This window comes from Xenopus laevis, chromosome 1L, assembly GCF_017654675.1.
Source record: "Xenopus laevis strain J_2021 chromosome 1L, Xenopus_laevis_v10.1, whole genome shotgun sequence".
Lineage (NCBI taxonomy): Eukaryota > Metazoa > Chordata > Amphibia > Anura > Pipidae > Xenopus > Xenopus laevis.
The window spans coordinates 205,124,794-205,142,013 of NC_054371.1; the positions used below are offsets into that span (position 1 = coordinate 205,124,794).

Here is a 17,220-nt window from a genome sequence, read left to right on the forward strand (position 1 = left end):
GAGGACCGCATCATCTAGTTGATGTGGTCCTCATCCCGTCAGCGCCCGTCGCTCAGATAACTCCTATTCCCGCTATTATAATCCTGATTGCTTGGCCTTAGGGCAAATGATTAAATTAAATTAATTTGGCGAAGTCACCAAACAAGTGGATCTTATAGTGTATGACCAGCTTAACTCTCCAAAACAGACCCCTTCCGTCATACCTAGTGGACTAATAAAGAGCTGTGCTGATACCCATCAAGTTGGCCTCTGATCTTCAGCTCCATGACAGTGATCACCAACTACACACATTAATTGCTGATACAGACCAATATACAGTATTTAATTATTTTTTTTTAATACATTTTAGACGTGGAGCTGCAAATTACAGAACACACTTGTAACCAAATGTCTGCATAACCAATACCATACTTGCCTTCCCTGTTTTTGTATTTTTCTTGACGTTAGACTCCGTTCAAAATATTTTCCCATTTCAGTAACTAGTAATTAACTTATTTAGGGAACCTCTATTTGTTAGAACTTCCCACTGTGTGAGACCTTTTCCCATTATGTAAATGTGTGTGTTTATTTTGTATTCTGACAATGGCTCCATCCGCCTCTAAAATTAAATCTGTGTGTGTTTATGTAAATTCATTGTTGCATATTTTCCTGATGTGTTTAGATAATGGTGGGGGGAAATGGTTGTTCTCGTACCCTCTGTTAAAGGAATGGTGACAGGTGCCATAAACAATATGCAGCTTACACAGATGGATGAAAAGAAATATAATTAAAGTATCATTGAAACATGACAACAGGCTCCAGGCTGAGAGAATATTATCCAGTTCCTTTGTTGTTTTATGGGCTCTAATGAATTGGAAACACAGTGGAATGTCTATATTCAGGAACACCTTTGTTATGTGAAGTGCAATATGTATCTTCTCAAATTGTTTTCCTGATTTCATGGTAATTGCAGTTTTGCTTTTTGGATTCCCTCGGGTTTGATAAAGCTATGCACATCTGAATTGTAGTGAATGCTTAATATGTTTGTTTTATGATTTTTTTTTCTTAGAGTTCTTGAAATATACATGGGCCCTTATTGTGCTTCCCCAACCTAACATTCTTCTCTTCTGCAATCACCCATGTGTCAGTAGCGCATTACAAATTGCGCACTCATGCTGGAGTCAACTGGCAGTTAGGCAAGTTTAATTTACATACGAAAGGTTGAACTTGAACATTGTCTTAATGGCCATAGACGCAAAGATACCTTTGTTTTGTACGATTTTTTCGGACAGTGTGTGTAGTGTCCTGACGTTTTTCATACCATGGCAATTGGTCGTTCAATTGATCAGACGGGTTAAAAGATTTATATTGGCTAATGATAATATCTCTGCATGTATCAGTGGGTAACTGTCACTACTGTTTGTTGGACATAACTTTCGTATGATTGCTGTCTGTCAATTAATGGCCCGAGCATCGTGTGATTTGTTCTCTCTACTACTTTATATTAATCTGAATGGTTAGTTGCAGGTTGGAAGATTGGCACTGGCGATCATTTGTCCGATATAGGCTAATAATCTGCACGAATAAAAGATACTCAACTCATTATCAATATATTTAAGACAGAGACATTTTGTGCATACTGCTACTGAAAAATGCCTTACCCTTTAAACAAAACGGATTGTTTGTCCATATATTGCAATATATTAAACTGGCCAACTACGTCAAAGTCATCCCATATCTGGCCAGTCCTATGCTTAATTTTAATCTGATTTATTGATAATTCTATGCCCTTTTATTGGCCACCAGTGGGATCACCTGACTATAGCTGGGAAGGGTGGGAGCTACAACATGGAGCTGGTCACTGCTCCTGTATAACTATAACAAACAAGGGGAAGTTGTGCTCACCAGACATTTTTAAAACCATTAGGTGGGGGTGCAATGAGGCTGTAACTACAAAATTCATACAGACAAAAAAAGAGTCCTCTGCACTCAACCCATATTATTTTTTTTAATATCCGTTAAAAAATTCAGAGAGAGGGAACTCCTTGGAAACGTTTCAGAGACTTTCTGAGAGATACTCTCTGCACCCTCGAGACAACTACACTTACCTTCAGATTACTCACTGGCTCCTTTCCCTATCCAGGGATTATAAAAAAAGTAGACTCAAAACTGATATGGAATATCTATGCCAGAAGGCATGGAATGGGAGACGACTTATCTCAATGTGTTATAAACAAGTGTTGGCCCAAGACCTGGAGAGTAAGTTGCCATATATGATTAAATGGGAGCAGGATCTTCAGAAAACTTATACTATACAGCAATGGTGGAAAGTACTCGCTGCCCCCCAAGGAGCAACTAAATGTACCAATCATAGAGAGGCCCACATCAAGCTGATTTATAGGTGGCATCTATCCCCGGTTAAGCTGGCTAGAATTATACCTACTTACCCCAAGCATTGCTGGAAAGGGTGCGGGCAGGAGGGAACTTTGCTCCACATGTGGTGGCACTGCCGCATAATCTCCACCTTTTGGCGACGTATCTTTCAGGTGATTTCTCAACTACTCACGCAACAACTCCCTATGGCTCCTGAAGTGGCCCTGCTACAAATTTATCCTATACGCATTGCCAAAACCACTAAGAAAGTGCTGTTTCATGTTTTCAATTCAGCTACCACCCTCATAGCTAAATACTGGAAGACTGCTACAACACCAACTCTACAAGAATGCTTGAATCAAATCAAAATCAGGGGTAACATGGAAAGGGGGGCGGCAGAGAGAGATAATTCTTTGGAGTCGCATTATGATATTTGGGGGGAATGGTACACATTCATGGACACCTATAACCAACCTTGATAGCATCTCGAGTTTTTTGCTAACACATTGTGTATTTTTTCTTTTCCTTTCTCATTTATTTTCTGTACTTGTACGGATAGCTGACTTGTTTATCTATTTGAGGTTGATTTTATCTGCAATTGTATTATTCATATTGGGATGTCACCTGCGTGTGAGAAATCACATCCCTATGCTGTCATAAATGTCATTGCATGACCATTTCTCTTTTCAAATATTGCAAATAAAACTGAAGTTTTAAAAAAAAAAAAAAAAAATTCAGAGAGAGGGAAAAACACAGGGAGCACTCACAGACCTTATGGATCATCCTTCTGCTGTGCTGCCATGTAAAAAACGCTCCCGATACGTACAGCCTCCAAATAGAATTATTGGACACAGAGCACCAGCAGTCTTAAAATAAATATTTTATTAAATCATCATTAAAAGGTTGAGCAGGACATATATCTCAAAGCACACTTGACGCGTTTCGTGGACTAAGCTTTTGAGAAAGTGGCTTAGTCCATGAAACGCGTCAAGCGTGCTTTGGGATATATGTCCTGCTCAACCTTTTAATGAAGATTTAATAAAATACGGATTTTAAGACTGCTGGTGCTCCATGTCCAATAATTCTATTTGCAGTTAAAAAATTCAGCCAGGCCCAAACTGGCTGAATCAGGTACCACTGGCTGTGCACCACTGCTATTTTTTAAAGATTACTTAAACAAAATTTTTTTTTTAAATATCAAGTCAGCTATCTAGCAGCAGGTGCCAGTGGCCATTCAGGGTCTAGGAGGGCCACACCACAATTTTTACCCTAGCGTCATGTGCCGTTGCCTAAGCTTGAAACCGCTAGCGTATTTACACAACGGTTGGCTTTTTTAAAAGAAAAACATGGCGCAGACTGTGCCGAAAAAAATATGGTACCCTAGAAGGGGGGCCCTGTGGAAAGTGTAGCCTAGGGGCCTCACAAGTCCTTAATCCGCCACTGTCCACTGGCTTCCCTGCCCCACCCGTGTGTCGGCCCGGGTTCAGGCACATGGAGCGAATTTCAGGGCAAAAGCTGCAAAACTTTAACTTTCCTAAATGGGACTGTGACAAAGCAGTTTCACTTCCGGGAAAATATAAAACCTGGGGACATAAAATAAGGTTTTTATTGTTTGTAATTATAGCAGCTTAAATATGTCATTGACTCACAGCATCGTGTTTGTTGTTGCTAGAACTAAAAACTGAGCCTGGACTGACACTCCTCTTCACTGAAGAATGTACTTACCAAGGCCACTATACTATATTATGTTATACTAAACTATACTATATAATGTTATACTATACTAGTGAGCACCGCCTTGTCTTGTCCCAGGCTGCCCTGTCTTGTGCACATGCATAGTAAAGTCAAAATGGAACTGACAAGCTGAACGTTTGCTCAATACTCAAGTGAACAGCCCAGGCAGCAGCAGCAAGGATCCCGGAGATAGGAAACAGAAGTTTTTACTGTCTGACCTATCACTTGATAATCCTATGATTTTAATACCAGGCTGCATGATATCATGAAATGGAACACTCCATATGTCTCCTATTGATAGCCCTTATTCATTCCGACTAATGCTTCCAGCTTTAAGTATCTGTGCAATCTAACAGACCCATTATGTTAAGTGCAAGGATTCATTCTGTGAATGACAGCGCCTCGAAACTCAGCAATTTAACACCAACTCAAAGGATTTATTAGGATTTATTCCTTTTTTAATGTTACTCTTTCTAATATCTTACTCAGCCAGAAATAAATGTCAATACAGTTTTTTCAGTATTGGTTGAAATTTTTGGGAGATGGGGTTGAAGGAATAAGGTGGCTCTTGCAAATAAGTGCAAAGTGGACTTCTTATATATTTTCAGATGTCTGCATGACAAGTAATTATATTTCTTGAAGATTGCAAGCTTTGCGGTATACTACATATCTAGAAAATACAGCAAAGACTCTTCTTATGGTAAGTAAAGTCCAACTAAAGAAGCATTTGGACCCTAGCAACCTGATTGAGAGAGCTTCTGAATAAAAAGATAAACAACTCAAAAACCCCCAAAAAAATAAAATTAACAGATCCCAGGTGTGATCTGAAAACAAGTATGTATCATGCAGGTCCCCAGTTGTTCACAGTATTTTTGCCCTTATCTGAGTTGGTCTTCACTTTGCTGCTCTTGCAGCCTAAACTTTTCTGTTGTAATTGTTTCATCAAAGGATTGGCTTCCATTCAACTATAGAAATGTAGTTTCAAGGTTGGGCATTGATGCTGATGATTTTGCCTTCCAGTTGATCCCGCCAGGTCTGGATTGAGAATCAAAATAGGTCCTGGCATTTCAGATACACAGAGGCCCAACCCCCCCCACCAGATTGCCAGTCTGGGCCTGTTTCCCACAGATGTTGAGGTGGGGTTGAGGTTAAGGTGCTGTACAGGTCAGTCATGTTCTTCCACTCACATCTCCAGCCAACACTTGGCATTGCAAATGGCACTGTTAGACTTGCCTGCAGCTGCTCATCTCCATACAAAATCTCAGGGGCCAGTTTGGGTTGATCTCTTGCTTTCGCTGTCCCTGCCCATGATCTTACATTGCTTTCTTCCTCCTTTGGCAGCCTCTTTTTAGGGATGCACCTTACAGGCGGGTTGGGTGCAGGTCTGTCAATAGAAGGGAATGCTGGTCAACTTTTTGTCGATCTGCACGTTACTAGTACGCAGTGATTAGCTTTAAAGGAGAATTCAACCCTTAACTAAAAAAAACCCTATCACAGTTTACGGCAGCCATCTTCCGGGTCTTCGTGTCTTCATCCGGCACTTCGGCAATTTCCTTCTATTTCGGTGCATGCGCAATTGCTCCAACTGCGCATGCGCCACTTCACCGGTCTCAATCTCAGATTACCAAAGACCTGGATAATGGCTGCCGTGAACTGCGATCCCTGAATCTGCCCCAAGGATTGGGTAACAAGTTGGGCCATTTCCCTGAGTTAGCAGCTAAACTGCGGAGGAGGAGGCAGAGGGTCTATGTAGGGTAGGGGGGTAGGGTTATTTTTTTTAGTTAAGGGTTTAATTCTCCTTTAAGATCTGTTGAGAGTGGTTTTTAGTGACCAAGGGTGTCTGTATTTCGACATTTGACCAAAAGTGAACATCCACTTTCAACCTTCTGCTTTCACTTTTTGTCAGTTTGTGTGGTTTACCACTTCATGTCTAAAATATTGTTGCTCCTAGACCTTTCCAATTCACTGGTGCTTCACTTACAATTGACCAGCATTAACTGGCTCGAAATATTACAGCCTGTGATGGTGCCACATTGATGGGGTTATTTACCTAAACTCAAATTTATCTGGTAGAGCTTTTTGGGGCAAAAACTCTAATTTTGTGTGGGGGAAAAAACTAAAAATGTTTCGAGATTTATTATACCCTTATGCTGCAAAAAGCTCAAATCTGAAAATGCACCATCTCAGACTTTTCAAGGTCCTGTATAAGTCAATGGGAGATGCCCATATACCAATTAGAAGTTATTGTGGTTTTTGCTGGGTTTAGCCAGATAATCTAATAAATCTGAAAAAATTTACAATTCGGGTTTTCACTCAATTTTATTGAGTTTTTTCCTGATCCGATTTATTCGTCATTTTATTTATTAAATTATTAAATGTAATATAAATACTTTTATTAATAAATAAGGCAAAATCAGGGATGGTGGTTTGGTCAAGCTTTTTTATTTAAATAAATAAAAAAATGTTTTAAATCTGAGCCATTCTATTGGCAGTGTTTGTTGCTGGAGATTACACAATTGTGTGCTTAATTATACACGTGTGATCTTGTATTCTCCAGGAACAAACACAAGTAACATACATGCCTATGATAATGCTGCATAAAGGAAATGATTATGAATGATTAACACTGTTTTAGGCAGCATAGACTTTATATTTCTGTGGTTTTTGCTCCTATTTCAGTTGCCTGTCACTTATTATTCTGTTAATAATCTGTTATCTATGACAGATCTATGTGTTACATTCTAATCATGAATAGATTAATGCATAACCATTGGAAAGTAGGAGAGAAATCGGCAACATGAAGCACAGATCCATAAATAGCTAGGCATTATTGGACAAAGGAAACTGTCAGATATTCAGAATGGTAATCATTGCCATGGAGTCTGATAGCAGCCTGGCAGTCATATTGTGTGTAGTAAGATTATTTTGTATTCCTTTTAACCAAAGGCGGAACAAGATGTTACTGGGCCCCACAGCAAATTATTTTTCAGGCACCCAAAATGTCTAGAGGTTGGCTTGTTTTATCAATATTTAATGAAATTGTATATGAATTAGGGCCTCATGGGGCCCCTGTATCTCCTGGGCCCCCCTGCAGCCACAGGGTCTGCTTTCTCTGTAGTTAACCCCTTGCTTTTTACTCTTGTATAAAACAAAGCCTCTTGCAGTAGCGCAATAGGTAGGATTAGAAATCGTTGCATGCGCACATGGTATTTGCCGCGAGTGTGCTTTCTTAAGGCTGAAACTCACAGCGAGGCTAGGGCCGATGTGATGAGAAGAAACTGTGCAACGAAAATAAGGTAAGTAATAGAAATGGCCGACCTTGTCACTGCATGCTTCCGACACTACTGTCTGATGAAGACGCAATGTGCATTGTTCTAATCCGACCAGAAACGTAGCTAGAGGGGGGCGGGCCCTGGCGCAGGACACGCAGCCTGGCCCCCCGCCCCCCTCCGGCCGGTCCGGGAATATGTACTGCCAGGGTGCCCTGAGGGGGTGACTCGCACGCACCCCCTGCTCCCCCGGTAGTTCCGCCACTGCATCCAACTTGTCGTGCCGGATGCATTCAGGGACATTGGGACAAGGTCCGACATTTCTATCACTTACCTTATATTCGCCGCATCCGTCTCCTCATATGCGCTTCCTCTCAGCGCGTCGGATCTGAAGAAGATGCATTGTGTGGTTCAGCCCTTACACAGGAGCAGTCATTAATTCCTGAACCAGCACAGCTACGCACAACTGAGCAGGTGGGGGGAAATGTTGCACATGCGCAGATCGTTGGGAAGGACACGCATGGTGACGAAATCCTATTTAAAATGGTGAATGCGATCGGTTACAGAAGGGCTGAATTATTCCATTTAGAAAAGGTATTGTGACAATCAAAGTTAGCAATCTGGGAGCGGGAGGTGGCTCTTTAAATGCAGGAAGTAAAAAATGGCTTTCCTTGTCCTTGAATGCTAACAAATACTTTGTTCAACAAATTATTGTGTTAGAAATCAGGGAAGAACAACAGCAGTATACACATAATCAAATGCATCTATTGGTAGTAAAGTGCTCTAATCAATGCTATAGGATCTGTTATTCAGAATGCTTGGGACCAAAGGTTTTCCAGAAAAGGGATCTTTCTGCAATCTGGATCTCCATACCTTACGAAAAACTTTTCAACATTAAATAAACCCAATAGAATTGTTTTGCTGTCAATATGGATTCATTCAGCTTAGTTACCAAGTACGAGGTGCTGTTTTATTATTACAGACAATAAGAAAACCATTTTTAGAAATGAGAATTATTTGCTTAAAATGGGCTCTGTGGGAGACGGGCTTCCTGTTATTTGGAGCTTTCTGGATAATTGGGTTTTTGGATCAGTGATCTCATACCTGTACAAGGTGGCATAGGACTAGGGTTGCCACCTGTCTGGTTTTGACTCGTATAGCCCGTTTTTTTGATGGGCTGGCCGGGTCAAAACTGCCTGCCCGGTTTCCTAAATTAGGAAAACCAGGCAGGATTCCTTGTGATTGATGTGGCTATCGGCCACTCGCCGATTGCCACGTCATAGCCCTGTCCCCTGAAGACCCACCTGCCCACATCGTCACTGTCCCGCCCCCCACAACGTCACTGTCCCGCCCCCACAACGTCACTGTCCCGCTTCCGAGTCCGGAGTTTAACCGGAAGAAAGGTGGCAACCCTACATAGGATATTCTACAACACTGAATAAAGATGTATGATAGCTTAAAGGTGAATGAAACCTTCCCCACTACATGGGTGCCTGCCCAGAAACGTCCCTGGGCCCATGATTAGTCAGCGCCAATCTTCTACTACATCAGATACAGTTTCTAGCTGGATCTGGTCCTATTAAAAACTGTAAGATTTACAAGCACAAGCCTGAGGTATTCGTTTGTAACGCCACTGAAACCAAAAGGATACAACCTGCTGAATATAATTATGTACATTTACCGGTATGTTTTATTCTGTATAAAAATATTAAATGAAGAAATTGTGCGTTTTATGTTTCTTGGCATACTTCTGCTTTTGCACATTCACAAAGTGAACAAATACTTTATAAATCTAACAAATGCTCTTATAAAGTACTGATATATCCCCAGAAAAAAAAACAATGTTATTCATCATCTTACCTAGTGCTTGTACGAGGGTAAAGCAAAATGGCACGTTGAAAATAAATGAACTGTTGTTTGTTTTCTTTTTCATACAATTTAGAAATGTTTTTTGTATTTAGACCATTTGTAAATGTTAAATAAAATGTGCTTACATTCGTTCTTTAGGTTGTGATAACTAACAAAAGCTCCAAAAATATTTAAAAAAAAAAATGTTAATTGTGGCATAGAACTTCCAAAAGGCCGCATGGGTAGGTGGTGGGTTTGTTCACTTCTCTGGAAAATGTCAGCAAAGAATACGCCCGACTGTTGATGGCAGCCCATGGTTTTTATGCATATCAATGGTACCTTCTTGTTTTCTTTCTTGTCAGTAATTTCCTGCAGTTTGTTAATAATATACAAATATTCTATTTTAATGTGTTGTTGTATATGGGATCCATATTCTGGAAACCCGTTATCCAGAAAGCGCTGAATTACGGGAAGGTCATCTCCCATAGATTCCATTTTAATCAAATAATTCTGACTTTTAAAAATGATTTCCTTTTTCTCTGTAATAATAATAAAACAGCACCTTGTACTTAAAGGTAACTAAACTGGATTAAGCCATATTGGTAGCAAAATAATCCTGTTGGGTTTAATTAATGTTTACATTTCAGTGAATTTAAGGGATATAGATCCAAATAAGAAAACCCTGGATAATACAGCAGGTTGCAAAGGTCTTGAGAGAGCTCTTTGCTTTTATCCATCATGAGATGCTTCTTGTGTGATACCTTGGTAATGAGAAACCTTTATATAGGCCATTAATTAGGACTAAACCATCTGATGTTAATTTACACTGATAGGGGGCAGGATTGCTTTCTAAATACTGACAGATTTCAGCAGGTTTCTTGGCTTTCCATGCCTTTTTGCGCATCATTTTCTTCATGAGTTCAATACTTATTCCCTTTGTCATTTCACTTTATTATACATAACTTAATGTATGGATTTATTTGTTTTGGTTTCTTTGTATGTTTGGATTACTGGTGTAAATTTCATGTCAATAGCCCCATTACAAATATATTTACTGAGAAAACCATTGATGTGTTCAGTACTTATTTTCACTGCTGAAAGTCCCATACTTTGCTGTAATATTATTATATATTGTTATTATATATATGTATATGTGTGTGTGTATATTATATTATTAGAATTGATAAAATAATATAGATTTTGAAGACTTTTACTGATCCAAAAAAATGTCACTGACTTATGGAGGCTCTTTAAAGGAGAAGTAAAGGTTAAAATTAAGTAAGACAGGTCCACCTAAATATACCAGTAAACCCTCAAAGTAATGCTGCTCTGAGTCCTCTGTCAAAAGAAACACTGCATTTCTTTCCTTCTATTGTGTACTCATGGGCTTCTGTATCGGACTTTCTGCCTTCAGCTTAAACCTCCCTGCCCCGGACGTGAGCATGCTCAGTTTGCTCCTCTCCCCCCTCCCTTCTCTGCTGTAATCTGAGCCCACAGCTATAATTGAGCAGGGAGAGACTCCGGCAGGAAGTGATGTCACACCAAGCTAATACTGCAGCTGCTATACTAAACTAACCGAGAGTTTCTAGAGCTTTTTACTCAGGTATGGTAAAACATTCTACAGAATAAATATAGCATTCTAGCTTGCACTATTGCAGCTAATCTATTGGCAATTAAATGCCTCTGTAGCTTTCCTTCTCCTTTGAAATACAAAGCGTTATACTGGCAAGACGCTGATGTACAGTTTGATTGCTATGTGCTAAAAATCCCCTCATATATTAACAGATGTCACAGACACAGGAAAGAAAAAGCTTAAAAAGAAAAAAGAGAAAAAGCTGAAAAAACACAGAAAACAGTAAATATTTGTTTTCAGAATTAGACAGTTTGCCTGGCAACATTGCTGTTTGATTCTATAAGCTCATTTTGCCCCAAGAAAGCAGACATGTATAATCAGTATTGACCTGATTGGTTTCCTGGGCAGGGATGGGGCAGGTAAGAGACAAACCCTGAAGGGTCCCAATTATCCACTTGAGCTATTTGGAGACGCACATGAAGGGAGGCTGCACAAAAGCTGGAATCTAACAAATAAATACAAAGATCACCCTGGCATCTTCCACTGCTAAAGACCACCATATTGGGAGGGGGAAAATCAAACCATCACTGGAATAGCAATGGTGGGAGAAACTATTACATTCAGTTAAAAATAACCAGGCAAATATCATATTGATTGGTTGTGTAGGTTACTAGACCAGTAGCAGACGTTAATATATTACCTCTTAATTGACTTTTAAAAAAAAAAGCATAGAAAATGAGCAGCTATGCACCTACAAGTTCTAATGCAACTGATGTTTGGTTAGAGAACAGGGCACTGTTTCATCTCATAAAGAAACAGGGTGTGAGGACCAGAGCCGGGCCACACTGGGTGGGCGCCCTAGGCAACCTGGGCCGACGCTGCGCCGGCTGTGTGCGCGCATGCTCAAGTTGACGCTGGCGGCAGAAGCGTCAATCGACATGCGCAGAAGCATCAATCGCCGCAGGAAGACGGAGAGTGAGAGGACAGGACATGGGGTAGGCGACAGAGCAGGCACGTGCCTTCTCTGCCTACCCCTAGTTCCGGCCCTGGTGAGGACTGTCATCAGGTCTAACAGATACCTTTGTCAATGTACAGGTATGTGACCTGTTATCCATAATTCTCGGGAGCTAGGGTTTTCCGGATTAGGGGTCTTTCCATAATTTCTCCATGCCTACTGTTTTGCTTCCAATAAGGATTAATTATTTCTTAGTCGGGATCAAGTACAAGGTACTGTTTTATCATTACAGAAAAAAAGGAAATCGTTTTTGAAAACCAGAATTTTTGCTAAAAATGGAGTTTATGGAAGACGGCCTTCCCATAATTCGGAGCTTGCTTAATGATGTCATTTCTGTTAAATGACTCCCTGAAACTTGTGTATTATAATAAATAAAGTACCCCCTGTTGCAAAATATGAGGATATTAGAATTCTGCTTGGAGTTCCGAGGTGACTTATAATATCCTCATATTTTGCAAGAGGGAGTACTTTTTTCACTTTATATTGAAGGGTGCTGTTTCTAAGGAAACCTGTTTAATACATCCAAAACTTGGCACATAAAGAATCGGGGGGGGCCATATTTTATTTATTTTGCCAGATGTACTTGGCAGCTCAGAAAGGAGCAAGAAATTAGAAGCTTAGGTCCAAAAATACTAAACTATTCTAGGTGTGAGTATATGTCCCCTGTTAACAATGCTTTTGATTATTTATTGTTCATCATTTTTGGTTAACTATATATTTGTTTCTACATATATTTATTTTTTAGATCTCATTCATCAAGTGAATCTGATAACTCAAAAGCCAAAAAACGAAAAAGCCAAAGAAAAAAAAACAAAGAAATCAAAAAAGGGAAAGCAGCACAAGAAAGATAAGAGGAAAGAGAAATGTGAGCGTCGTCCATCATCGTCATCCAGCAGCTCCCATTCATCCAGCAGCGACTGACATGTTATTGTATACCTGGCACACTGTACTGAATAGCTCCTTGTTTCCTTCATAGTCAAAGCCAAACTTTCACTATTTACTACTTTAGGTTATAGCCTGGCCAATAATAATGCAAAGCAAGGCATGGATTTTATATTACACGGCTAAGTATTTGCTTAATCAGGCATTTTAACTGTTCCAACATTCTGAGATCCATAAAATGAATGTAACAAATGTAATTCATAAAAATATGTAACAAAAACTGCAGGCCGGGTGGTAGAGACCTGCAGTGGGTCAAGTACCTGTGCAAAGTTACTGATCCACCAACCAGGGGGCAGTCTGGTTCAGTTGCGGTACTGTCCCACCCTCGCTGATCTAGCAAAAAAAAATTTCCTTTACCTGGTTGTTCCACCTCTGGAGTGACATTACTCCCAGGTGCACAGTTAAGGTGGTGATAAAACCCTTGCAGGTGCAAGTCAGGTTGTGCATCTGAGTAAGGGGTATAGAGAGGTGGCGGGTACAGGTCATTGAGTCTGGTTTGGGTGAAGGTCTGCTGAACTGGGCGCCCTGGAGGACTCTATGAAGTTTAACTAGGGGTAGGTAGAGTAGGCACGTGCCTAAAGCACTACTTAAAAAATATTGAATGTACCCTCCACTCCTGCTGCCATGAGTCCACCCTGATTGAAATGGACAATTCGAGCAGCTCACGGGTGAGTCGGGGGCACTGGGATGGTGAGCAGAAGGGGGTAGTGTTGTGGTTGCCGAGCAGGTGAAGGGCATGTGGTGTTTGCCTTGCACTGCAGTTAGGGGCATAATTATAAAGGTATGTCAAAAAACCTACACTTAGAAAATAATGTGTTATAAAGTTCCTGTGTTGCTTGCTACATTCACAAAAATAATCATAATAATATGAAGCTAATCAACATGTTTACACATACATAGTATAATGAGTTTGTACCCTGTATAACTCATTAAAGTCAGTAGTATCCATTAAGGGACCAAAGAATTGGATTAAAATGCAGTGTAAAAATGCTGTTTATTCATATAACGCCTTTTTTTCAAGTCAACGCCTATTTTTACACTCTGCTACACATTTACATAAACTCATTATACCGCTATATGAATTTGCTTTATTTTAGGTACCTTTTCATATATACAGTATGTCCCTAGCAGCACTGGGCCTTTAGCCACAATAATATAAAACTTCATTTTGCAACATGCTCTTAAATAAAGCCATTTGTTATGGTCTTGATACATTTGCTTTATGTTCATTGCATTCTAGTGTTATTAAAGCCATTCCACGTGTATGTACATGAGAGAGTGCATTAATGCATAATCATTACAGTTCCTGGATCTATTTCCTAATTAGTTCTTTAAATCTATCCTAGAAAGCACTGTTAATGATGCTCATTTGCCTAAGAAAATTGAAGCTTTATTTACATTATACCCATTAGGAAAATCTGAAGGCAAGTGAAAAGGATGTGTTTAAAGGGGAACTATCACAAAAATGAAAATGTAATATTCATTACACGGAAATAAGAAACCTTCTAAATAAAATCAATTAAATATTCAGTACCGTTTCTGAAATAATCCCCTTCATCTTCTCTATCAATCTGTCAGCATCTATTTCTCTTCATTCTGTCTTCAGTCGGGAATTTGGCGTCAGATATTCATTGATGGGCCAATATACAGTAATATATCCTATGGGGGGGTCCTTTTAACTAGAAGATGTGTTAGAGCTCACTCTATTAAATCACCAGACATCATGTCTCTCTACATGCAGGATTTGTTCAAAATGCAGTTATTTTGTTAGATTTTGTTTGTACAGGAATCAGTTATTTGAGTGAGCTCTAATACATCTGCTAGGAAAGGAAGCCTCCCTATAAGATATATTGGATCTAACTGTCAATGAATATCTGACACCCAACTCCTACATGAAGACAGAATGAAGAGAAACAGATGCTGGGAGAGGAATAGTGAAGATAAACTTGATTATTTCAGAAACAATGCAGAATTGTTAATTGATTGTATTTAGAAAGTTTCTTATTTCAGTATGATGAAGCTTATATTAAATTTTAATTTTCAAGATAGTTCTGCTTTAAGAATAGCAGAATCGCTTTCCTTCTGTTTGGGAAAACAATTTATGAATTCATGTGCCGGAAAGATGCTGAAAAACTCCAGAGTAATGAAAGTATTAATTTATTTTAAATGTAAATTTGTCATTTGTATCCAAGACACTTGTCTTCCTTTTATCCACATTGGGGAATATCCGTTCTTATTTTCCCTTGATCAGTGGCTTAGATTTCCTTTTTTAATAGTGATATTAAAATCTAAAGTGCCTCTACGATTTGGTACAGTTTTATTAAAATTATTTTTCTTATTCCTTGCAGTAGGCAATGTTTTATTGCTATAATAAATCAGACGTTGTGTGTGTATTGCATAGATACATGTTCCCATATTGTCGTGTTATAGGTTATAAAAGCATTACTATTATTTGGTCTTAATTGCATCTTTTTGATGATTCCTGCTGCTATTGCACATTGAAAATAGGAATATTACCCGGTTTCCTATAATGGCTCTATTAATACATTCTGTTGAAGCACAGCCATTTCTCAAGGACGTTGCTATTTTAAAGCTGTGGATTGAACATGTCCTTATACGAGAGGCAATATAGTTGACTGGCAACGACGGGGAGAGAAGCGGGAGCTGAGCAGATGTGCAGTTCACCTCTGAGAAATGAGAAGTATTTCTATAATAAAAATGAAATCAAGGGGAAGATTTATTCACAAATGTTGGTAACCCCACAATTTTATGTCATTTTTTTTTCTGCGATCAGGCAAATTTTGTTATATATGCCCCTTAATTTCAGTGTTTGGCATTAGAATGTTCCAAAGTGCCTTCAACATTTTTCAGATTAAAAAAATTGTTTCCATTTAGATTTTTAGCACATTTTTGAAGAATGGCTTGTGTTCTGTTTGAATAGACATTAACAAGTGCAGATATTTCCATGAGCAATTAAAGGGGTGGCTCACCTTTACGTTAACTTTTAATATGCTAAAGAATCTTATTCCTAGCTTTTTAATTGGTCTTCCTTATTCGTTTATAATTTTCAAATGATTTGCCTTCTTCGTCTGCCTCTTGCCAGCTTTTAAATAGGGTTCACTGACCCCCGCAGCCAAGACATCTTCATATTACTTTTCATCCTATTTTGAGCCTCTTCTATTCATATTCCAGTCACTCATTCAAACCACTGCCTGGTTGTAGGGTGAATTAGATCCTAGCTGACAGACAGCTGCTGAAATAGCCAACTGAAGAGCCGCTGAACGAAGAACTAAACAACTGAAAGACCATAAAAAATTTAAATTGTCTACATCATAGACAATAAGGGTTTAATTAACAATTAAACTATTTTTAGCAGACTCAAGGTATGGAGATCCAAATTACAGTAAGATCCCTTATCCAGAAAACCCCAGTCCTGAGCATTCTGGATAATACCAGAATTTGTACAAATACCTGTATTTGTATTTTTTTTTAGTCATTAAAAACCTATTCATACCTTAAAATATATAGTAAAATCAAAGTGACTCTCATAATAATTATCTCTACCTTGATAGCCACCATCCATGGTAAGAAAGTAGCAGAAGTCAACATCTGGCCAGAAGAGACAGAACTTGCAAAAACACAACATTTTCAAAGGCCGCTAGGTGCATTTTTAAAATTCAACCTAAGTGGACGGTCTCAAGCTCTCAATTAGAGCAGCTCTACTTGATATTAATTCTACTGTACATTTTACTGCCCATGGCTTAGGGAACCCTATCTTCAACAAGGTGCTACTGTACATTTTTTCTACTTTCAAATCTCAAATCAGTAGACACATTTCTGATCATCCCTTGGTAACTTTGGCTATGAAAGGCACTGGCATTTATTTATCCAAGTGCCTAACCTTGCATTTATCAATATATACAGTCCCCAGATATATTCATATCAATCGGCAAATTGGAAATAATCCACATGGAGCCTATTGTTTGGCACAATGTAATATAAGCAGCAAACCCAGAGACAGGACTTACTACACCAACCTTAAAGTCATTCATGAACAAATAAAAGATCTATATTCCAAGGACACATCTCTAAGGAACTCCATTAGCAACACTGGTTCATCTTTTTTTGATTTGTTTCATTCATCATCTCTTTTTGTAATTTTCTTTTAGCCACTCTAAGCACACATTGTAGGTTCAAGGCTAATATGCTGGGTGGTGATACTATATCATACCTTAGCAAAATCTAAGTAAATCACTGCAACTGCAAGGTCTAGGTTTTTGCTCACCTCCTCACAGTGTGGCAGGATTTATTATGCTTAAAGGGGAACTAAACCTACTAGCTATTAAAAATCGCTACTCCCTACTCTACATAGTTCCCTTCTCTGCTCCCCCCAGCCTTGGTGTTACTTCCTGTAATTTCCCCTAATTCTTTATTTAACTCTCCTTGCAGAGTCAGCACAGTGGAGCTACATAACTTGTACCAACACA

General features: G+C 39.1%; 1 protein-coding gene across 1 annotated transcript in view; it reads left to right on the top strand.

The window, feature by feature from the left end:
• Positions 1 to 13,998, top strand: part of LOC108718137 (protein SREK1IP1) — a 41,716-nt gene extending 27,718 nt beyond the window's left edge. The window contains exon 6 of the mRNA XM_041585092.1: positions 12,537 to 13,998. Coding sequence (XP_041441026.1) covers positions 12,537 to 12,712 — 176 coding nt within the window. The 3' untranslated portion in view covers positions 12,713 to 13,998. The remainder of the gene's footprint in view (positions 1 to 12,536) is intronic.
• The last annotated feature ends 3,222 nt before the right edge of the window (positions 13,999 to 17,220 follow it).